This window comes from Temnothorax curvispinosus, unplaced genomic scaffold (assembly GCF_003070985.1).
Source record: "Temnothorax curvispinosus isolate PA1 unplaced genomic scaffold, ASM307098v1 QBEX01004731.1, whole genome shotgun sequence".
Taxonomy (NCBI): domain Eukaryota; kingdom Metazoa; phylum Arthropoda; class Insecta; order Hymenoptera; family Formicidae; genus Temnothorax; species Temnothorax curvispinosus.
In genome coordinates this window covers 152,846-178,506 of record NW_020214511.1, presented here as the reverse complement: position 1 = coordinate 178,506, position 25,661 = coordinate 152,846, and the positions used below count along the sequence as shown (strand labels likewise).

The following is a 25,661-nucleotide window of genomic DNA, read 5'->3' as shown; positions in this document are numbered from 1 at the left end:
ATCTCTCGATCTCCAATACGACCACAGATACATTTTTTCTTTTTTAGCTAATATTCTCCCTCAAATTGTTTGCCTTGTGCCTTCTCGTTTGCCGCGTTATTAAATTTTTCTTTCGGGGCATTCCAACCAGAAGCATTCCAGAAGGAAGCACCTTATAAACTGGATATGATACAAAGGCATTGCCTGACGAGTGCTACTTTGATCTTCGTTTCCTCGAGGCATCTTATTTTGCGTTACACGCACGAATTGATCAACGAGGTATCACTGGTGGATCAAAATCGTTTCAGCCGATCGTCTATCCCCTTCGAGAAAGAGATCTCATCTTCCCGTGGAGTCGGAACCGTTTGTTCGTCTCGTCCTTCATCGACCGGCGCGGCGCGGCGCGGCGTGGCGCGCCGTTTGCACTCTCGTTCGACCCTTTTTTTTTCCCAGAAGCGGAAGCTTACAGGATCGGAGGCATGGGAAGTATTTTCGGTGGAGGGGTTTTTCTCAGGTTCTCTCGCGTAGACTATCCGAGACGTGCTCTATACGTATCTCGCGCTCGCGTACCTCGTGAAAGGGATCCTAGGAGGATTCGGGGCTAAGGACCTCCTCGACTCCCCGCTAGAATAAATCGACTTCGCCCTTTCGTATCACCTTCGAGCTCCTCTTGCCTCCAGAATCACCCTTGAGAGTGGGCGGAGTCCGACGAGCTCAGAAATTCGTTGGACCACGGCAGTTAGAGCGAGAGAGAGAGAGAGAGAGCCTGTCGGAGGAAAGGCTTGTAAATCTGGAAAGCTTGTTTAACTCCGGCCGCCTATATACTTGGACGGGGGATGTCGCTTGTAATTAACGGGGGTGAAAACTCATTATAAATTGTAATTGAGGGCATTACGCGATAGTGTCTGAAATATATATATTGACCACCTCCATCTGTTATCATATTCCGTCTTCAGGTCGCGCGATGGGAATAACAGTCTCTATTGCTCCATTTCGGCTTGTGATAGCGTCCGAAGGTAAGACAATTTATGGTTAAGAAGTAAAATAAGCTTAAACTTTCGCGTAACTTTACAACTTTCACTTTTACGCAAAGTCGTATATATGCGATCTCTTCAAAATAATTCAATAATATTGAAATATACCTATATTTAACATGTAAAACAAATATGAAATGAACAACAACTTATACATCTTGCCATATGAATAAATTAATTTGGGAAACATAAGAGGAAATAAATCTTTTTGTAAAGAGTGCATATTCTTATGTGATAATATCAAGATATTAGATATTCATTCTACATTACATCAGTCTCTTTTGTAATAATTTCTCTTTTTCTCTACGAAGCTTTGACATTTTATATGGAAGGAATGAAAGGAGCGTAAGTGGAATTTATGCATAAAAGGAGATAATCTACAGATTTTGTAGTACACGCCGAAAAAGGGAAAGATTCGGTATTATATTACCTCGGATTAAGGGGTTTTCCTAAGAAGATTTGGATTAGAATCAAAAGAGAGAATTTTCTTCTGCAAACGCATATACTCGCGCACAAAAACCTTTATTATATTAAGCTATAGAATTCCTATATTTTAGTTACGTATCTTGCGCGTATATCTATGTATTTAAAAATCAACCCCATCGCGACGTGGACTTGTGAAAATTACAGATGCGCAATTTGCATGTTATACGGGATAATTTTAGAACACACGGCGCACAGAAAGTAACTCTGCATACATTATTCATGGGCAGACGAACGCTTGACTTTCAACTAGCTAATTTTTAACATAATCTATTTTACAACGAAAATTATTAAACATTGTCACATAATTGGTTATTGCGATTGTATTATATATCAAAAAGTCAATTGACATCGCGCAATTCGTCGAATTTATTAGTCACACGATTATCTGTTAAACAGTTAAACTATATTGGAGCAACAGAATCACATGTTGCAGTCAAAATCCGTTCTGTATCGTTTTATCGCTCATAATAATTCGTCACACTCATATGCCATTCGTTGCTGATTAAACGACTTCATCCAGTATAATCTCTTTGCTATATTATTCACTGCTCACTGTATTATTAAGAACATTAAATCCACTAATCTCGGAGAGAGACCATCCCGAATGAGATAGAACGTTACCGCCACGCAATAATCTCTTCGGCTTAATGCCAACGGTGTGTACCAAAGAGCATACACAGTCGGAAGCTTAACCGTTAGACGCACGCGGGGAGGGATCAGAAGGTCACGGTATTTCGTGGTTCGAAAATTGAGGGGGTGCTTGTGGAGAAACGGTAGCAATGGGGTGCATTTATATAAGGTCTGCCTCGAGCATCGCGCCGGCGAACAAGAGGGAGTAAAAATAAGCCGGATGGGATATTATCGAGCTGATAGGAAGGTCGGTATTTTATTCGCGGTACACGTTTTTTTCTTTGTTTAGCTTTATAACGTCGGTGCATTGACGCAAAAAACTCGAGTTGCATTGTGTGTACCTACTTATTGTGAATAGGTAAAATAATTTTCGTGTTAAATTGTTTAGAGCGTTATTATTGTGTATTTGTCATATAAAAGATGTCGGGCTAGTCGATAAAAATTGTACAGAAATTTTTATCATTTTCAAGTTATTTTACTCGTAATATAATTATCTTTTCAAATTTTTCTTGGTAAATTTCTATTAAAAATAAAGACACTTTAAAAATGGCTAGGGCAAAGTTGAAGAGACGAGGCCAATAGCCTCTCGACTTGCTCCATTTTTTGTTACTCGAAGTATCTCTTCAGAAATTTAGAGTAGCTCGCAGCACTTTTTAATGAGACCTACCCTTTAGTAACACGGATTTTGATAAACTATCCGCAAAAAAACCTTTTCAACTCGGCCGTTATCATGGTCGAACGAAGATGACAAGAATATATATCCGCAAAAAACACATGATTAACTTTTTGTTTCGTACAAGATTTCAGAGATTTCAGAAATCCATTTGTGTATACAATTCTAACAAGAAAGTGTTTTCTATAAAAATTATCAGTTGACAGAAGGAATGTCGGTAGCATTTTTCAACTGCATTGAAATATCTTCTTTAAAATCGTATACTGATTCATGCAATTTACAGATGACCAGTAAAATGACAAAGATGTTAACAGTATATCTATTCGAATGTTCTATATCGACCTTTATAGGAGTTTACGGAGAATATTTCTCTCATGAAAAAAGTATATCATTTGTCTATAAAGAGACGTGCTCCTGTTATCAGTCGATACTGCTCGTTGTTTATTGGCTTTATTTAGAGGATCGCACGAGCGAGAAATTTACCAGTTGCTCCACTTCTCTGAACGACTGAAGTAGCATCTCGTTAGGAATTCACGCAGTCCTACACCTATCTTTCTCCTTCTTTTTCCCCGTCGCGCTTTGTCTGTTCTTCTCAAAAGCTCTCCTTTCAGCGAGTTCGTCGCGCGACGTAAACGAAGCTTTCAGTAAATATATAAGCATTCCGCAGCAAACTTTTCACTTTCGAGCTGAAGAATCGTTTTCTCTCTCTTTCTTTTTCTCTCCTACCTTCCTTCCTTTCTTCTCTCTTTCTCGAAAGAAAACGAATCGTGATGACCCGAACTGCAGTAGCGGCAGAGAGAAAAAAGAGCTCGACAATAAAAGCTGCGTTGGACAAATGTACCGTCAGAAGCACACAACGATCTTTCATGGTCGAGCGCATTGGGCGATTTTACAATGCGCTGTAAACATGAAGTTTGGTCGCGAGCATTCTGATGCTAAGCATTTTCATGAAGTGGCATTTTAGCGTTTGTACGCTACGAAAGCTGTACAACGCGTACGAACGTCGCGATTCTTTCTCTCTCTCTCTCTCTCTGGTTTGCTTGGACATGCAAAGTGCTTTGGAACTATCGCGACTCGTTGCAAATTGCAGACGTTGCGAAACTAAAAAGACTACATCTACAATTCGCAAAATGTGCTTTTCAGAGTTGCCGTTTCACTTTCGTTCCTTTATTTCAAAAGTATGTAGATTACACAAGAAGTACTATATTGAAACTTTTTGCCTCAACACCGTTTAGTGGTCATTATTCTGTCAGGCAGCTTGCGTCAAGACTGAAATATCTTGAGAAACATTTCCCTTCTCTTTTGCTCCTTTGTCATCGTGAGATTCCCGTTATTTGACGAAACTTTTTCAATTAGTCGATGTCAAGAATGACGGCATAAGAATAGACAGTGAACAGGCAAGAAAACCCGGCACGATAAATGGTCACGAGCATGTCCTATTATTATCCTGGCTGAGAGACGTTTCCGGGACGCGAATCGATTTCAGCGAGCGTTACCGCTAGATCGATAACCGGAGAAAATGGAACATACGTGCCAAGCGCATAATCAGATCGGCCGAATCGAGACTGATCGATATGGATCGAACGCGGAACGGTCTCAGCAGCCTAAGCACGTTCACGAAGGTCAATCCGAATCGAATCAAGTTCAAGAGACACGAAATTGTTCTCTTCGATCACGTTTCGCAATCTAACAAGTATGTTGTTTCTGGATGAAAGCAGTTAGTGGTAAAATGATGGTATGAGCGATATTTTGTTTATTCAGTTTTTGCGATAGTATATAATGTAAGATATTGTTACTGAGTTAATTGATGATCGGTCTTATGTTATTTATTTATTTCTATGAAAAATGGCAAATACTATTTAGACACTAAATGCATTTTTTAACGCGATAACAGCAAAAAGTAAGCTATACTTTTAAGAAAGAAGAGAGGTTTCTGAAAGCCAATCTTTTTCTCCTAAGACCTGTAAAAGGATGCAGACAGGGACAATGACTTTGCAAACCATAAATTATGAGAGAGGCTGGTGGACGGTTAATTATAATGATCCTTAAAGCTTTCATTGCTATTAGAGGAGCGACGCCGCGTACTATACTGACGCCGACGGTAGATACTTAAGATGTAATACTTTTCCGCCTTCGGTGATGCCGGCGGCGCATTAAATCGTTCCACTGTGTTTTATTGCGTCGAATTAAAGGCTAGCGATTAATGTCGGACCAGCGTTTCCATAGCATAAACGTAGCGCGCAAAGTATACGCGGAGAACATGCGCATTCATAGCGCACACGTCAAATGAATTTCGCCGGACGTATGTTACGCGCATGCCCGTACAAAAAACGAAACGGTTAATGAAGGCCTGAAAGAGAATTTCGCAAGGCGGTCATAACTCATTTTCGGGGGAACAGCGCGCGTTCTTCATTTTTTGACCCTTCTCATTTGTAACGGTTCCGCAATTATCGCGGCGCGAAAACTTCTTGTCGTCGTCGCACTTTTTCACAAAGCGATTCAGCATCCAATACGTTTCTCAACCGTTCCTTTTCGACAATTCTTTCATCCCAAAAACAGCGCATTTTAATCCTAATTATTAATTAAATACATTAATTGGTATTTCTATACAAGAGTTATACACAGTATTTTTATACAATATTAATGGTACTATTATAGTATGTATTAGAATGGTAAAAATTGACTTGATTTGCTAGATCATTTATTTATTTTATAATGCTGTTGGCATGTATGTGCTGGAAATGCGGTGACATTTCCATTAACATTTTTATGATGTGTCGTATAAAATAACAATATATTAATATCGTATAAAAATATCGCAAAAAATCGATTATTACTGAGAGTGATTTTACTCGCACAAAGTAGTAGTCCAATACTTAACATAGCTAAATTATACATAATTATAAAAATTTGTATTATAACATTCTAACAGTTATTTATTTTTAATTACTTTAAATATAATATATCAAATAGTATTATGTTGTAATAATCTTACTGATTACGTTGATTAACAAATATACATATATATTTGATTTTTCTTACAATAGTTAATTAAGATAATACAATCCAGAGAGATCTGCTATTAATCCCGATCTCCCTGAATTTCCCCGGGATAAAAAGTGAATACGATTAGTAATCGATTTGTATCTTTCCTTTGGACGCAGCTATTCGCCGGGACCGCCTGTATGTTCAAGTCGCACAACAAGGTTTGTTCTTTTTTTTCTTTTTACCGTCTGCTAATGTGTATTGGTGTCATCTTCTAATATCATCGATGTTCCGTTGGTGTGTCTTGGCTGTTTTCTTTTTCTCCTGTTTCTCATTTATGTCTTTAAATCCTTCCACATTTCTCGTAAAGGTCTTGATTAACGTCCACGATGTTTGCACACAAAAGAACGTACACACGCTGGGTTTGCATCGCAAAGTGTAATGCGAAGATTAATTCGAGTCTCCTTGCCTTGATGTCTCCGCTGTTTCGCCAGTTAAAGGACGAAATTAATTGTTTCGTTGCTTTCGAAGTCGCGGTAAGACGTCGCAAAAGAGACAAAGATATAAAAGATAGAACGGGCGACAAAAAGGGTTTATATTGGATTGAATTAAATTGGCAAAGACGTTTTGCGACATGGATAACGACGTGATTTTATGCTAGCTCTTCAACATTTCACAAAGCGTGGCAACTAATGTTTCATATTTTGTCATCGGTATTTCTTGATTTCGAATTAAGATTATATTGTAATTTTGAACGTGTCTGAGATTTTTAAAGATTTAATTTATTTTAAATACATATTTATTGGAATTTTTAATCGAAAATTAAAGTTTGATTTAAAGTTAACGTTTTTTCCTTCAAATATGTCGTACACTGCTGCATGCTTTCTCTATATAGACGTCGTCATTTCCTAAGAGGACTTGCATGTCTTAATAAGCAATCGCAATTCGTCCTAGATGACCGGTCTGTTTTTTGTCTTCGCTTCGTCTGTGTGTTGTCATGTATTCAGTTTTGTCACAGAATCAATCGTAATTCTTTTTCTACGCACGTAGTCCTTCTCTTTGTTGCGTCTGTGCACCCTTCGCAATTAAGCTACGAAAGGTTTGACGGACTACTGTGTTTATCTATCCAAGAATTGCGTTACTGTTGTTGCCGTTAATAAACGCGACGAACGATACACAAATACGAGCACGATGTCTGCACACGTAATCACGTATATTAAAACATTTTGTTATCTATATCACGTTGGACCGATATTAAATACGACGTCAGAGCTGTCGTTCGGAATAGTGATATAAGTCAATAATAAACTCCGATATATATTAGATTTTTTTCTTATTAATTTCAAGTGAAATAAGATATTGACTCTTATTTCTTTAATATTTACAAGGATTTAATTTCCTTTTTTTTCTCTCATGCTAAAATTTAAAATTTAAAATTAAAAAGAATTTATGTTACTTATATATACTCATTACTTATTTTGTTTTATCCAGAAATTTTATCTGTATATATATAGTAAATGTATGAATAGTTTTTTTAAGTTAATTTTAAATAATTTGATTGCGCTTATAACAAAAATTCTGTCAATTCGAATATCGTGGGAGGTCCGCTAACAAGAATTTCAGAAACGCAAGGATAAGCGTTCACGTGAGACTCGATCAATTATGTCGACGATGTACGACCAATTATGTTACCTGAAGTACTTGAACGGTGAAAGGGGTCACGTGCGAATTGTTTGAAAAGAATGCGATTACTAATTGGCGCTGCCGCGGGTTGTTGGATGGCCAACAACGCTCTTCGAGGTTGGCTGTTCACACTGCTCCTCGCGTAATTGGGCACATTCGTTCGCGCCGGCTTGGTAATTGCAGCTAACATGTTAACTGCAACTGCGGTCGCGCGAGCGGCTCGAGCAAGCGCTTCTTTCTCTCTTCTTCTTTAATTGGTCGATCCTAAAATGAAGTTTTGTCGCTGAAACTTGTTCACCCGGCACGTGTTCTCTTGTTTGTCGGCAAGTGAGCAACCAGACGCTCGTAAATGTGAAAGCTTTAATGAATATTGATGTGATTGAAATAAATAGCTGCTCACGCTTTATACTTGTGACCTAATATATTAATGATGTAATGGTTATAATGATATGTATTTGCTGATATTAATGTCTACCGGGATTTATATTGTTTGTTTTAGGTCCAGAATTTATGAAGTTAATTACATTTTCATACATTACCAATTGTCTTTTTATAGAATATATATTTTATTTTTTAGAAATAATATTAAGTTTAAATAATATAAATATTATGACGTTTTTAAATATTGGATTATTGAAAGTTATACACTTATTTTTAATACATTTTCACATATTCATGCTATCCATATGTTACGCTTATTTTTGTGTTAATACCTATACACTATACACATATAAGAAATTTCTATCTATTAATTCTTGATCAATCATTTAATTTCGTATAATAGTTTAATAATAATATATAATATAAATAATGTATAAGCAAAATTGATATATTTGTTAACACATTATTCTGAATAGAGAGAAAATAAAAGATAAACGAAACCTAAAGATCACGATAATCGCGAAAATAGTTTTGTTATAGATATCGAATTTTTATTTATTTATATATTAATTGATACATAATTATTTATCCAATCCGTTTTTCGTGCCATATAACTATATCTTATATTTTGTATAGAAATTATCTATCGGAATGTATAACCCTTCAAATCGCCATGGAAGTCAAACAAGTTATAAATTTTGTTGAGCTTCAACAAACCTCAATAATTGGCGAGCGCAGATGCCGAATAGCTCGGCGAAATAAATCGAGATTAACAATTACACGTGCATGATAAAATGGAGGAAAGAGGGAATTACCGACAAAAAAACGGGGGAAAAAGTGAACTGTCGACTCTCGAATTTCACGCGACCCTGCGACATGTCTCCAGCCCAACGAGCTTTAATTAGTGACGTCAGCCTGTCGTCAGGTCAATTTACGATATTCCAAGATAAACCGCGCCAGACATGCTCCAGTCGCCGTCCAGCTCTGTTCTAAATAACTCCGATCTGTATCGCATGCCTCGCGGATAGCCATGTTTCGGGCACGGCACAAAGTCTGGTGCAGGTCTGCAAGCATTGTTCAGGAACGATTTGCGGGTTGTGGCTTGTGACGGTTGGCAAATAATATGTTCTATGTGTGTTTTGCTGGTGCAATTAATTGTAGACAATGTGCCTGTAAGCGTGTAATAGTTTATCGTTCGATGACATCATGAGCGATGCGTTTAATTGGACGACGCGAATTCGTTAACTCGCGCCACGACGATGGATGTCATCCGTGGTTACGTGAGTGTCTAGTTTTATGCTTGGATAAGTACACATCAGACAAAGTTTCTTCAATATACACGCATATTGAAGGAACTTTCGCTCCAGTCTCGTTCTTCATTCTCGGAAGGATAACAAAACTTGATGTCAGAGAGTAATATGATAAAATTGAGGAACTTTGATCGCTTGGGAAAAAAAGAGACAAGAAAATTCAAAAAATTTAACTTTCTAAAATATTTAAAAGTTTTGACAGATTCAAAGACTTAAAATCTGAGGAGTCAAATCATAGATTTGAAATTATATAATCGAAGGAAAGTGTACAATGTTAGAAAAGAATAAAAATTCGAATCACGAATAAATTTTATAAATTAGAAATTGAAATAGAGATTTGGTTTTTTTCTTTTAATCTTTGTCGTTTAACGTTAAAATACGTCTAATTTTATTAACTCTATAGTTTGTCAAGAATATACAGTAAAATAAAAAATAGGGTGAAGGAATTGCAGCTTTGCATTTACTACAGTGAACGAAATTCTTTTTGTACATGTACGATATGACAAGGTAGGTTTGTTCGAGACACCATCACTCATTTCGATGAGATGATCGCCCGGAGTACAAGTGCCTCCAATTAAGAAGCCGATGTTTTAATGAACTTCCAAGCATACCGTTATCATTGCTTCTTAAATGGGAGGCTCGCGAGCAACTCCAGATGTTTATGCAGTACAACTCGTCTCGTTGATATTACGATCTTCTCTGTAAAGTTAGTCATTATTTTCTAAATTACGATAATTGAAACTTTTAATTGGAAATTCCGAAAATTAAATGTTGATTTTATGGGAGCGTTACAATTTCTGTTACTGATTCTTCGTTCTGATTCTGTATCATGTGTGCAAATTAGCATTTCATGAGCAGACGAGTAAAAAAAAACCTAAACTCGAAGTAAAACTTTAAGTAATCGCAACTTATCAAAGTTGCATCGCTCTATATCAATAAATCGTGCGTTTCAATTTGCATTATATTTTTGTTGCGTTATTATGCGACGCGATTGGTTAGAATATGATGATTTGTTATGTTTTAATTCTGCAATCTAAAATTTATTGTATTATTTAGATTTTATCTTGAAATTTTGTACCAGACTTTCGTGTACACTTTTACCAGACTGATTTTCTTCTCATTAATCAGATGGAATGACGCTCTCTCTACAAATCAAGTTTGTCGGCGCGTAATCGGTCCCGGCACGGCTGTTTATTGAAGTCTCTTCCCGACGACTCCAATTTAATGACGGCGGGCGGTCTTTTACTTTCAGTTGGGCGACGCAATGTTCGTCGAGCTGCCACGCGTCCGCCTGGATGGCGGAGCACGTGCTTTTCGGCAACATTGGGGCTACGAGACGCGACCGTTGGCACCACCACCACCGCTAATCGAGGAGGACGAGGCGGCTATCGAGCCGGAAACGGTCAGCCTTCGGGAGGCCAACACCGCATCTCCGATAGGTGAGTACCTTGAAATGACCGTTCGCGATGGTCTCGTTTCCACGAATTGCACCAATATACTTTTCACGTCCGGTTGCTATCCGAGTGAGATGGAATTTTACATTACCGCTACTCGCGATATCTATAACATCTCGGGGCCGAATTTCTCTGCTAAACATATAGGATTTATGTGACGATAGGTGATATAATTCTTCTGAATTTTTTTATTAATGTTCTATTAAAAGTGTGATTAATGTCCTATTATTATAAAAAAATGTGATCTTATATAATTACTTTAAATTATTATGTAACATTTAATTTGTGAACATCTTAAATATGTTACAAAATATTTATTTTCTTAGGGAATTATTTATATAAGAAGGCAATATAGTCAATTTTTTTATTGTTTAACGATAGGTACCTTGGTCAAACTTAAATGTATAACAGAATGGGAAGAATTTAAAGAAAATTCTTAAGCAAAAACGGATTTTTAAACGAGGAATAATGTTATTTGTTAATAGCATTAATTTTAAAAATAGAAGCATTAAACTAATAAAATAATTAAATATATAATAATTATTCTTGATTTCAATATTCCTTTACTTTTATTTAAATTCTTATCTCTCTGCAAACGGTATGGATTTGAGTACATATTATAAATTTGGAGAAATAGATATAGTATATTATTTTTTTAATTGAAAATCTATCTCTTGCAGATAAAAAATCGTAAATACAATTAAGTTGATTTTTTAACATCAAGTTTTTTCCAGCAATTTCATCAGACATCGTAATATGTGCCAAATTTTAATGAAATACGATTATTACATATGTGCGTGAATAATCATTGTTGCTACTACATATACGGATGAATTTGGCAAACATTGGAGACAATTTCGTAAATTTTAATTACAATGGAACCGTGAGTCTTTAATCTGGCGTTTGTGTCTCGCACAACGAGCTCGTGCGATTTTGTCGGAATTGTCGAAATGCTTTGTGTCCACGGAAGCGCGTTAAACGCGGTGTTATCACCGGTTAACTTTGTCTTCGATATAATAGCAAGAGAATTGAGGCCTCTCGACATTAATTGCGCTTTGTTTAAATTGTTGCTGGCGTCGCTGCGACTGACACTGAACGGCGGTGCGTCCTAACGAGTTGATATTGTTCAAAAGGAATCAAGCGTACTTTTTTCCCCTATCTTTCTGTACGCTCCGTTTTTGCAGCAACACGAAAGGGCGATGGAGAAAAAACACAATTATGCGAGAAATAAAATAGAACGTTCTACATTTACAGCGTAATACAGTCACAAATTTGAAACACGATGGAAAACGGACTTTCGTATATTACCTAAAAGTATTTTGAAAGTAAAATATTATGAGTTATTGAACAACACAATCATAAAGAAGGAAATGTTTAAATATTTTATATTTTAATTTATTATACAATAAAATTATAAAATTTTTTTATTATAATTATGAGCGCAATTTTACGTTAAAATGAAAAGGAGCATTGATTTGTTACAATAACTTTTTAAATAGTATCTTTTTTGATTATCTAAACAAAGTAGATACCTAAAGTATCCAAGATATCTAGGATAAAACAGTTTCCTATAACAATTTATTTTTATTGTATTGCGATAGGATAAAATACAATTTTATAAGTTTATTTAATATTTGCATAAGTATCTTTCTAATCATATATTGCATTTTAGTAAATTATTAATATTATTTTTTTTGTTTGCATTTCCTGCCTTACCGATACATCTGCCGTATCATCTACGAGAAAGCAAAGATTATAGAAATTTCTATTACCAACTGTCGGTACCTTATTTCTTCTCATAGCTTATAGATGGCAAAAGAAGCAAAGAATTCATTGGCTATGTTTCCGCAGAGATGACTGATCTGCACAATCATTTGGGATCATTAGCGAATCTATAGATTGAACTCATTAGATATAATGCAAGCACTCATACACATTTACACATTACAAAAACCTATATATGCAGATTTTTTAATGCATTATCCCCGTTTTGCCAAAAATTATAAAATCAATATTTTAGGATTTATATAACAATATAATTATTAAATGTTAGTTTCTTTAATAAGAAATTATTTACATCTTTTCCACGACTAATTTTTTCTAAGAATAATTCTGTAATATAAACAATTTAATATATAAAATACTATTAGAAGAGAGCATACAAAAATATTTCGTTTTTTGTCATTGAAATTATCGTGAAAAATTAAGAATCGAAAGATAATGAGAGATTTAAATATCTTTGATTCCAAGAATATACCTAATACATTTTGCGAGCCACGAACAATTTTGTATTAAGCTCTGCAATACAGCTCTTTGTTGAAGGTGTAAGAAAGAAAAGTGCCTCTCGAACTTCCGTCGCGGATAGAACTACAATATAACTACGACCTAATTTCGGTAAGAGTTCCGAGAAAATTCTGTTTCTTCTTTGTGGTATTTAAAAGTCTTACTGTAGAACGTTCCACTCCGCTATATTGTGCGTGGGAGTTGGATGATCCAGAAAATACGGGTACCTACAGATAATGGTCTCAATAAAGCGACGTTGTCGCACGAGAATTTGTTAGAAGAATGTCATCTATACTATTATATAAAATCCTTACGGGTGGTGTATGTTTGAACGTTAATAACGTGAAAACTATTGGACCGAATTTTTACCACAAGTACATGAAATAGGGCTAGAATTTTCCGGGGAGTGCTATAGAGTGTGTAGTTTTTCGTTACCGATTTTCTGAAAACCGATTTTTTTAATTTTTCTAATTCTTACGGGTAAAAGAATTTAAAAAATCGGTTTTCAGAAAATAGATAACGAAAAACTATACACTCTATAGCACTCCCCGGAAAATTCTACCCCTATTTTATATGGTTTTAATACAAATTCGGTCCAATAGTTTTTAAGTTAAAAACGTTCAAACATACACCACCCGTAAGAATTAAAAAAATAAAAAAAAAACGTTATTAACTTAAAAACTATTGGACCGAATTTATATTAAAACCATATAAAATAGGGGTAGAATTTTCTGGCGAATGCTATAGAGTGTATAGTTTTTCGTTATCTATTTTCTGGAAACTCATTTAAAAATTTTTTTTAATTCTTACAAGTGTGGTGTATGTTTGAACGTTTTTAACTTAAAAACTATTGGACCGAATTTGTATTAGAACCATATAAAATAGGGATAAAATTTTCCGGGGAGTGCTGTAAAGTGTATAGTTTTTCGTTACCGATTTTCTGGAAACCGGTTTTTTTAATTTTTTTTAATTCTTACGCGAAATAATTGACCGAATCTCGGAGAGGGAGAGGGAGAGAGAGAGAGAGAGAGAGAGAGACTATTGAGCGAGATTATTTGCGTGTATTATTACACATGTCCTCCGGGGCGAAGCCCGGGTAACCAGCTAGTCTTTTATATATTTAAATTAACCATGATCGATTCATTATTATCTGAAAGAAAAAGTATCTCTTTCGTCTCACACCCGCTGTGTCAATTCACTCGTTTATTTCATCTTTTTCAATTAACTTCTTTCACGTCCTCGTATATTATCACTTTTTTTCTGCACTACGTCGTGTATGTATACTTGCATGGAAAACCCGCGTTCGCACGAACGCGCAATGACGATGCAAGGATAGCGGTGCCGACAATGCGGATTTTAATATACACCCGATGGCCTTCGATATCTTCGTCACGTGCAAACATTACCAGACCGTCGATGCCGCAAAAACCTGAGAATTTTTAAAGAAGCATAAATATCCAATTCGACAGAAACTCGTGCGACCAACGACGCTTTTCTCACAAACGGTTGCGCTTTGATAAACTTTTATGCGCTATTTCGAAAATACATCAAATAATATTTTATTTAGATTTTATTTAATAAAAAGAATATATATTTTTATCTGATAATATACATATATTGAACACCGAAATATCAGTTTTTTGGTATACTTTTTAATGCGACTAGTTAGAAGAGGAATCTTTCACGACGAGCTTGTTGTTTATTAAAGCACACCTTTTGTTATCACGATACTTTCGCGTGTGGAATCGATATTAAAAATTAAATTTAACTAGCTCTGATGAGCTTATTTGCCGTGAACGAGATCGAAAGTATCGGTAAGCGACGTGTCAGTTTAGTTGAGAGCCTCTCGTTGACAGCCTTCTCTCGTCGCAATCGTCATCGCCGTGGTATTGTCTGAAGCACCGGAAATACTCCCGCCGGAAGAACCATCCTAGTAGTCCCGGTTCGAACTACGCACAACGATCCCCTCCTGTCACCAAGACCTGCGTGGGTCTTGGGCGCGACCGCGTACGCATGAATGCCCGCGCGTTTCCATCCACGTAAATGCACGCTCGATCCCGGCACTACCGTTGCCAATCACGTTCGGTACACGAGACACATCGCGTAGGATTAAATAACGAACGGGTTCGAGAAGCGTGAATGCTAATTGCAAAGGATCGGTCGGCATCAAGATGAAATCTTTTCGTTCGATAAGCAATTTTTATACGTTTATTGCTATTACCTTGAACATATATATACATAAGAAATAATAACAACGATCGTTGAAACATTGATATATACCGTTGTGAAAGATACTTCGCTTTGTTTGCAGAAAAAAGTTGATAGAAGAACGCAATAAAAATCTGTTTGAAATTTGTGTCCCACATAATTAGAAATTTTAATTATATTGGTATAAACGTATAAATTTTTGAAAAATTTATTACGTGTTGGTGTTATTATATTTGTTTTGCGAATTCTATGCGTATTTATGTGATATCAGTAATATGATCAAGTTATATGGATTACTATATATAAAGGATTTTTATATTTCTCTGAAAAAAGTCAGAACTTATAATTGATATCTATTTCTACCGAAGAGGTCAAAATGAAAAAAAGAGAGAGAGAAAACAAATTTATAAAATTAATTATATCTGTATATTTCAATAAAAGTCAGAGAAAAATTTAGAAATTGTGATGTTTTAAAAACAAATAATAGTTATTTAAAACTGTCAAACAAGTCATTTTGATCCCCTTGGTAGTTCTAGTGTTGAAGAAATAATGTAAATAATAACTTCAGAGATTAATGTAAATTTTTTTATTTTACGTAAACTTAAAACTAATGTTGGTAAACCTTTGAAGAGATTAAACACTAAATGTTAAATATTAAATCCTTTAATTGATATCAAGATCCTTTTGTTTTCTTGGCAATATTAAAAATTTAGTTTACTGAAATGACCGATTCTGATCTCTAATATAAATGTACGCATCTCGGACTTTTAATCGTGAAATCGAACATGCGACGTGACCCTTATCTCGCGTCTCGCGAACTCGACAGTGAAGACGGCAGAAGATAGATGATCGTTTCCACGCGATTCACGATATCCTCAAGAAAAATCGTGCTCGTGTCTGACGAATGCGGACCGTTAGCTGCCAGAGAGCCGCCATTAAAGTGTCTTGTCGTGAGTTAAGTTCGCGATTTGTATGCACGAAGTGTACCGAACGTGACACATCCAATCGCGATTTCAACCGACGAGCTCGAGCAAGACAGAAGTTTTTTTCTCTGAAGCGCAATGATTAGATCGTCCAGGCAAAAGGATATCGCGATGACTAATTTTGTTGGATAGTTAGAGTAGCCAGAAAGTTGTAAAAGGGACGTTCACGAGTAAAAATTTTGTTTATTTTTTTTTTAACTCTTGACTTATATATTTTTTAATATAAACTATGCTTTTAGTATAGTGCTGATCTTATGTCAATTGCGAATGAACTCTATATGCATCTATATATGTATAACGCCCTTATATTTTTAGTATAAGTTCTAAACAAACGTCTCCTGAAATATCACGAGTTAGTTAAAAGAACAAGGTCATCAAAAGAATAAAATATCTTTTTTATCTAAATGATAAATTTATCTATAAATATCAAAAATTTTAATTATTATGGTTGCTTTCTATTTACACTCAAATGATCTGAGTCACAGTTATGTGAGTATTTTATACTCAGGTAAGATATGTCATTTTGTACTTAAGTACCTGCTTATTTTGGTGACAAAGCTATCGCATAACAATACAGATTCATAATCTCACTTTTAATGTGAATCTATTATATTTATTAAAGCATACGGTCTCGATTGTGGATAAAACTCAATTGAATCTCACTTGCCAGCATGCAAAAGAAAGTTAGGACATCACAAGTGACAATTATCTGAGTTTTGATGTAAATGGAAAGCAACTTATATCTCGCATCTCAATTCCATAATATTGGAATCTGAGTTCTAAATTTCGTCGACAAAGAAAGCAGGAAATCATCGCGTTGCAAGACGGTTCTTAACGCTGCGCTCATGAATTAATATATATAATTAAAATTGCGTCGATCTAAATCTAATCTGGTGGAAAGGTGCGCTCGTTAACACAAACAAAATGCTTTCTACTTTGCTTCTGGTAGCGGCGCGGAATGAAGATCGCGCGTCTTGCATCGCCTACTTTGCGCCTGCGTCCCTAATCTCGCCATTGTTTCGCGAGGATTATTTCGCGGCGGAGGTGGTTAATTGCATGTCGCTGTCGACGCGCGTGGGAAAATGCTAACGATTTCCACGCGTGATTTCACGAGCGACGTTATCTCGCTCGTATCGCTCCGACCCGAAGAAAAAAAAATCAGGAATCCATTTTCGTCATCATTGAGTCTTTTCTTTCGCACTTGTTTCAAAATTATTCACAATTCATAGAATTACTTTTCAAACGCATTCTCAGAATAAACATTTAACACATTTCGATAAATATTCATAAAAATTTGAATTTTCTGTTCAAGTGCAGATATTCGTAGAATCGAGCAAAATCAAGTGGAAATTAATTTTATCAATGAGGTTGGGCTGAAATCGAATATTCTTAGGATCGAATAAATCTAGTCAATTTTTTTCAGATAGGAATATTTTTTACAGTTTTTTGTAAATCTTTATAACAAAATATAAAAAAAACATATGTTGTTTTATTTAAAATTTATCATTCTGCTACATGCAGATTGTAATATTTGACAAACTAATAAGATTCGAAATTAACGATGTTTTTGTATTATATAAATTAGTTTTTATTAAGCTAAACTTACACTAATAAAATATACTTGAACAATCTGATAATTTCCAGTGCATATCCATTTTTAGTATCTGTCATATTTTTTAATTTTAGGTTCTATAATACTTCCCCGATACTTTCTTAGATTGATCTAGACAAAAAAGAAAAATAAAATTTTATTGAATTTCTCGCAAACTGGGTGCCAATGATTTTACGACGCATTTAATCCGTATACGTTTATTTTGGGAAAACGCAACTTCCGTCATAATCCAATGCTTATCGTCACCGGCGACCGCACGCATCCTCCGGCGATTACGGAATGAAGATCCATCATGGACAGGGACAGGCAGTCTGTCTCGGACAGTTTGCGTGGTCTCCTCCCATCGCCATCGTCGCGACGATTGCACGCGTGTGACTCGATTGACGAGGCAAATTGAATGGCATCCGGAAGCCCCTCCGTGTTGTTTCGTCTTACATGGTGTATATAATGTCGCGGAAGCTTTCCATCGACTAATTTACATTGTTTAATTACTCGTTGTCATACTTAATTATTCTCCTCGCTTTCTTTTATTCGAGGACACATGCAGGAAATGTTAATCTTTACGACAAGCCTAAAATTAATATTATTTTTATTGTCGATTGCTCTCTCATTAATTTTAGGAATTAAATTGCGCTATTATTTCTGCACGTGGAAAATGCATTGAAATTTCATATTTCTGTATTTTCGGTTATGCAAACTCAAAGCGGGAATTTTCTGGATCCCGCGCGGCTTCCGACTGAAATTGCATTACACGTAGAAATAATACATGGATATTGTACTGCGGCAACGCAACGCTGCGATATATCGCATGTATAGATATTCGATTTCCAGACTGAATTGAGAATAGAAATTATATTTACTTCACGTTCAGAAACGCCGTATGTACTACATTCGCAATAACGTAACAACTTTTGCGCACAAGCAATTCATACATTTATAAGTTACGAAGGAAATTTTCTTTTGAGGCCCCAAAATAAATAAAACCTGATGTAAATAGAAAATACTCGTCATAAAAAAAACCTTCGCCGGTGAATCGTCCACGAGCGTCAAATCTTATTTTCGCCCGATAGATAATCACGAAATTGATTCGGAATGTGTGCGGCGCGGCGCGATTATTATGCCTGATTAATAAATCTACCAAAAATAGAATCATCTTCGTAATCTCGTAATCCTAACTCGAGTCTACTCCTCGTCATCGTAACCCCTCCTCGCGCCGCGTGCGATGATTTCGCACGAGCCGATTGGTGCAGCGAACGCTAACGCGCCGGAATCCTCCTCATCGAAAGAGTCCTCGGCGCCGGATGCGATAAAACGGCTCGTCGTCGTCGTCGTCGTCGTACTCATCATCGCTCGCTCTTCCGACACGACACCGATATAAGTACGTTCACGCCGTCCCTCGGGCGGACGTTGCGAGAGCGGCGCGGATAAAAGTCGGTGAAGTGTGCTAGGTCATTGCTTTTCAGCGACCAAGCCGAGTGATCCGTCACAGTTGTCGTGGTACACGCGGTCCTAAACGGTCATCGTGTTCGACTCCTTTTTCTTTCTTCACTGCTTGCCAATTTTTCGTCGCAACTCGTTATCCGTTATCGTGACGGTTTATCGAACGAGCCGTATAAATAATGTGTAGCAACGCGAGTGCCGAGAGAGAGAGGAGCATTCTGTTAAAAAAAAATCAGATGGTGTGTGATGATCGGTCTTCATATCTGTCATATTTTTGGTTCTGTGTAAATTAAAAGGATTAAAGGATATCTCATCGGAAAGGGAGAAGGAATACATACATGCTTAGATATTGGCGCGTATATTCAGAGACTGACCGTGCGTGGACGGAAAGCGGTTACCGTTGCGAATTTGTAGAGACTGATTGATGATTCGGTACATCTCGAGGGAGTGGTCGTGCTGTATGTTGTTTGACGATGACGCGTCGATAAGACGCGTTTAATTGAGGGGAAAGAGGTCGGGTGTCCCACTTGTTGGATCATACCATTACCGGTGTTTACAATACGAGAGTTTGCCGTCGTAACTGCAAACGAGACAAAAGTGTTCCGCATTGGGGGCGATTATCACTCGATTACGCGATCGTCATCGCGACGCGGACGTTAGGATGAGCCGCAAGAAGGTGTGGAACTCCATTATGCGCCGAAAGAAGAAGAATCACTTGGATTTAAGCTCCAAAGATGAGAATTCTCCTTCGGGCAACGTTTGTAAGTTTATGAGGGAATAGCGTATCTTGTTTTTAGAGAGAAATCTTCATTAGCTTCTTCAATGTCTTGTTTCAATAACGAGCGATTCAGATGGATAGATAAGTTTGAAATGCAAAATGTCAAAGGATTTTTTATCTTAAAATATGAAGGTTTTTCTCTAAAATATAAATACGCACTCTATTGCTTCTCGCTTTGACTTGTACGGTGGATTCTTCGCTAACAGCAACTGCTACAATGAACGCTTCGCTGGTATTATTCTCGATTAACTCGCTTCGTACATTGTTTCAATAATAGCGCAGCCTCGCTGCGAGTTGCCGGCAGAAGCTCAGGGTCTTTTTGCGGAAATGAAAACCACAACTTGTTTGCCTCACGTCATTAAATATCCCGAACGCGCGAAAATGTGTGTGTGCGTGTATGCGTTGTTGTGACTTCACGTAGCGCTTTATCGCTTGTAAAACCATCGTCGAATCGTCCAGATTTACCGCGATTGCGTTAACTAGTAGATTATTCATCATCCGCGCGAACCGTGATAAAATTGCGCAAACGTTAAGGAACGTTTTTTTTTCGCGTCGTCTTTTCCTTATTTTGTGTTTTCTTCGCTCACCGATCAAGTGTAGGCGAAGCCGTGCGTTCCCCGTTTCTCCGCCTTTATACCAGCTTTGTTTCATCTCGCGAAATTTGATTCGAGAAGTTTCTTCATCGCCGCAATTTTTCATTCGGCTTTCTACGGAGGGAACCAATCGGATATTACGCGCTGTACCTTTTTATTTCCTATAAAATTTTCATTTCTACCCGTTCCTCAGTCCTCGACGTTACATCGACCTGACGCCTTTCGCATTCGACATCCCACGGTCGGAAGAGAGAAAAAGAGAGAAGTCAGAACTCTGGCGGCATCTGCTGAAACATCGAGCGGGAACGACACCGTATATAGTGGAGGAAAAATATGACGGGTCGCGAAGCGGTAGCTCGCGCGAGACGGAAAGGAGGAAAATAAAAAAAAGAGAACTAAGTGTGCTTAACTATAATGTAAGATAAATTCTCTTCAGCAACTCGGTAATTCAGTGAAGTTGATATAAAATCGGAGTCAGGTCGAGGAGAAGCATTATTGCGTTTCACGGATGCTCCGCAAAAGAGTAAAAGGCTGAGAAAATAGAACGGAAAAGAAACATGACTGTGAACATCTATATAACAGCGATGAAAATACAGATAAAAGAGCGGAGAAGCCGATAGTGTGAATAAGCTCCTATATTGATTGGATTGACATCCGTTATCTAGCTTTCTTTTAATCCGGAATCACTGCCAATGCCGTCAAATCCCCCTCGAACTTTTTCGCGATCTGGAAGCAAGACATGAATTATTTATGGCGCTTTCGAGGTGGATTTAAAATTCGAATCGTCCTGTTTCCATCTTCTCTGTGAATGGAACGGATGAATAAAGAGGAAGAAAATGACGGGACTACCTCTCCAGTCGATGGTTTTAATTGAAACGTCCGCGTATTTAATTAAAAATCACTGTCCGCTATGATACCGACCTGAAATCGGCTGTCGTGTGGGACTCGATTTTTCACGCGCGGTGAAATTGCGTTTCGTGATTCCACTTTCAAAGCAAAAAAAAAGGCAAAAACATTCTAAAAAAATAACGAGAGTATTGTTGTAAATATATATCGTTAGATCGTAGTCGCCTGTTGCGCAAAAGGAGGTGACGCGAACAAAATTAATTGAAGTACACGTGTAGTATAAAAACTCGATTTAAAATTCTGATTAGTAGGAAATATCATTCTATTTCTGCTATTTATAATTCAAGAATATAATTGAGCGTATATGTTAAACATATTATTATCCAGGCTGCAGCATTTTTCACAGATGTATCAGATTTGAGTTTTAGATAATATAAAAATTTAATACGCATCATTAGAAAAATCTTCGTCATAAATCATAATACGTAAATGTAAATTTTTTTTTTTACAAATGATTAAATTTATATAATATGAGAAAAAATATGCAACTAATTGTTTCAGCATAATTATTTTGAGATAACATGAACCGTTAGAATTTTATACTCGCAGCGTCATGATGAAAGAGTGACTACAATAAAGTAATCGGACCAGAACTTTTACACGCTTTTCGTTTGTGTTTCTTAAGACGAGAGAGACAGATTTCGTTGTTTGTTCAAAAAGGTCTATTTGTCGAGATATTAAATAATTTCGATGTACCGACATTTCGAAGCCGTAATCGTTAATAACGCGACGCAAATGAAACAGTTACATGGATTAATTGGCGGAACGAATCGCCACGGGGATCGAGGTATGGGCGCAGCGTTATATGGATCGTTCCAAATACGGAACCGCGCACGCATTGAACGACCATTTCAGCTTCTTCCTGTTTGGAAGCGGAGCACGGAATCAAGGGTGCGAGAAAATTGCCGTCTCGAGGATTAACGCGTGGAGTAATATTCGAAATGGTGGCCGGGTAATTCACGCGGATGGCGTAAGACGAAACCGTCATCTCTCACACGGGTGGAGAGACCGGTTTCCAATTTTTCCGAGTAAATAGTTAATCGCCGCCGTCGCTGCCGCGGATCGGATTGCGGACTATGGACGGTTCCGGATATGGAGCGACGCTGGTACAAAGGAGAAGAAGCGACTCAAGGCGCGGAACACCGAGTCACGAGTATCCTCTTTGTACTGCGACCTGGTAATGCAAGCGAATAATGATGTAAGGCGAGTCCACGCTCCCGTACTTCGATTTCACGCGGTGTAACTATCTCGTTTAATTGTGATTACGGTTGTTAAGAGGGAATTATTTCGACCGATTTAATACATGATCCCATTTCTTGTTTATTGATAAATTCGAATATTGTTAGGTTTGTTTTATGAACTACATATAAATTAAAAAAAAAACATTTTATATGTGTTATAGGTATTGAAATAGAATTGAGTCTTTTGAGTTTTAATTTGTATAACAAATTGCTATTCTTACGATGTAAATTAATAATTTACATGGTATTATAAATTGGATTAATCTGGTTGAAAATGAGTGCGTATGAGAGAGAGAGGGGGAAGGGGAGAAGAGGTCTTTTTTGTAATAATATTTCTAATTTTTGTTTGTAATAACATTTAGTTATAATAAAAATATAATATAATATAATATAATAAACCCTTCAGATTTGCAGATAATGATTTTTGACAATGACAGAAATATATATGTAGTACAAAACTTTTATTACAAAGTAATTTATATTTAAATAGAAATTTTGATGTAAACGCTGAAATATAGAGATAATTTTTTTTAATTTTGCATTAAATGAGATCTGTTATTGCGTATTTTACGTAGACTCTTTATTTTGGCGAGCCGAGTGTAATGAAAGCTTCGCAAGTTTTTACTCAAGGCAAGAAATTAACGAGCGGCGATAACGAGCTCTCAATAAATTTTGAAAACACGAACATCATATGAAATAACCATGGCACAAAAATATAGCAATAATTATCATCCGACTGTACGTTTATCCGGTTGCTTTCTTTTGCGCTGCGGGATCGTCCCACAACAGGTACATTAATAATTAGAACTTTTACGGCGCGTACCGTCAGCTGGAGGACGAGAGTAATGGCGGCTTTGTCTTTCGTCTCGAGGGTTCTTTCCTCTTCCGCCGCCTCGTTCTTCGTGTGCTCCGCTCTCGTGCGAGCGCGATTCCTACGTTCTCCTCACCCACTCTCTCCTCCGCATCTCTGTAACATCACGCATCCGTAATCTCTTTCTTCGCGAGGTAGAATCTTGAGACGGGCTGGGTGCGCAAACGCCAAAGGGCTAGAAAATGGTCGAAGGAGGATGTATCTCTTTACACGTTTCTTCGAATGTCTTTCAGGGGAAACAGAGCTTTCCAGTTTACTGAGTTTTATGAGAATACACTTGCCGCGTGATATCTTTTAAAAGATAATAAAGATCTAATTAGAAAAGAGCTATTATACGTAGAGCTACGAAAAAAAGCGGTTGCTGTCATTGCATTTGATGCATTAAGAATATTAACATTTGGATAATCTTACCTCCTTATTTTACAAATTAAATATTTTTTAATTTTATAAAAAATGTATGTTAATTTATAGATATGATTTCAAAGGCTTCACAATTATAATAGCATAACAAATGACAACGGTTAAGAAACGGTTTTGTTTTTACGCGTATTTCTTTATCCGGTATAATAACAATCAGAATTCGTCTCGCAGTTCATCACGATTCGCTGAGTCAGAGTTTGTTTTTGCCGAAGAAGCCAAATCAAGCGCGCGGATTTGCCATAATGTTTTATGGCCCGTAGAATACTTTCTTTTCCTCTGAACTCGCACACAATCGAAATGCAGTAATTATGAGTGTCGCTTGCCTTTTAAGAGCTGAAATAGTCCATTGTAGTCCTCGCACTCTTTTCTTCTTGCGACAGCTCGTAAAAGCGACGCTCTAATTATGCACCATAAATGCTTATGCCCAATCTCCGTTAAATACACTCAACTTGGACATATTCTCGATCACTGAACAATAGATTAATAAAATGATTTTAATGACTAGCCAAATACTATTTTAAAATTGCAAAAATAAGCTCAGTAAATTCGTTTTTTTGCCTCAAATTGAGATTTTTTTCATCAAATGATACATTTGAAACATAATTTTGTTAATATTTTTATTTCTTTAATATAACAGAATTTTTAAATGTTATGGATGTATTATATCTTAAAACTCTAAATTAGAACAAATGTATTCACTATTTTGCATTAATTTGATGCTAAAATATATTCCTAATATTATACATAGGTATAATGTTGCGATAAGATGTTGAACGAACCGGTTGAGAATCTAGTTTTCAAACGGAATCATCGTATTGAGTAGTGGGCTAGGTTCATCTGGCTCCTCCTACGTTGTCTTATGAGTCAATCTCCTTGTACGGCAAGGAGTAGCGCGTCTGCTTATTTCGCACCGGAAATACAGCGTGGTTGACGAGATGATAGTCTTTCCTCATTATGAGCCACGCCTTATTATTGCTCCTTTCTTTCGCGATTCGCGAAATGGCTTGAATTCTTTCAATTCTCGGATTTGATTTTCACAGAATTGAAAGATATATCTTTTGTATTTGTAATTAATTGGATTTATAAATTTATTTTGCATCATATGAAAATTTTTTAAATTTTTGGATCATTTAATTGTTTTAGAAAGTCAAAATATAGAAATGATTATCTATCATAAAATTTTTATTTGACGTTTTAAATTCATAAGTGTTAAATAGATTAACAGAATTAATTTTTGATTATGTTGCACGTATGCACGTGCTATAACACAGAATGTTTTCTTTCAAAATAATTCTTCTGAATGAATCCGTGTGACGGCGCGTGGATTCAACACGGGAGTAAAAATACGGATGAAATAAATCGCAGGTATTACGGGTTTCGAAAGTAAATTGCACGTTCGCTAAACACGTGTAATTGTGATTTGGAAATTGACCGCGCTTTCTCTTGTCCTTTTGCTAATGAAACGGCTTTAGCGTTCTGCCGATCAGTACATCGCGCAATCACAATCGCCGACAATGCATCACAGATTCAACAGTATGTTGCAATATATCAACGTGGTCCGTTTACTATATGCGGTGGACAAGATAACATGAACTGGTTATCGGTTTTATTTGCAGAAAAAGAATTAAGACAGATAAGAAAATGGCAACAATAGCAAAAATATATGTGTATACATATAATATTCATATTAAATCAACATCAACGTTTAGCA

At 36.5% G+C, this 25,661-nt stretch overlaps 1 protein-coding gene across 6 annotated transcripts in view; it reads left to right on the top strand.

The window, feature by feature from the left end:
* Positions 1-25,661, top strand: part of LOC112453837 (ras GTPase-activating protein nGAP) — a 296,057-nt gene that overhangs the window by 144,132 nt on the left and 126,264 nt on the right. For 2 of the 6 annotated variants that reach the window (XM_025014802.1, XM_025014800.1), the window contains 2 exons: positions 5,967-6,008; positions 10,414-10,600. In XM_025014802.1, coding sequence (XP_024870570.1) covers positions 5,967-6,008; positions 10,414-10,600 — 229 coding nt within the window. Of the gene's footprint in view, positions 1-5,966; positions 6,009-9,095; positions 9,132-10,413; positions 10,601-19,336; positions 19,903-25,661 lie in introns of those variants that run through there. The other 4 variants (XM_025014804.1, XM_025014801.1, XM_025014803.1 and 1 more) reach the window with 4 other exon arrangements.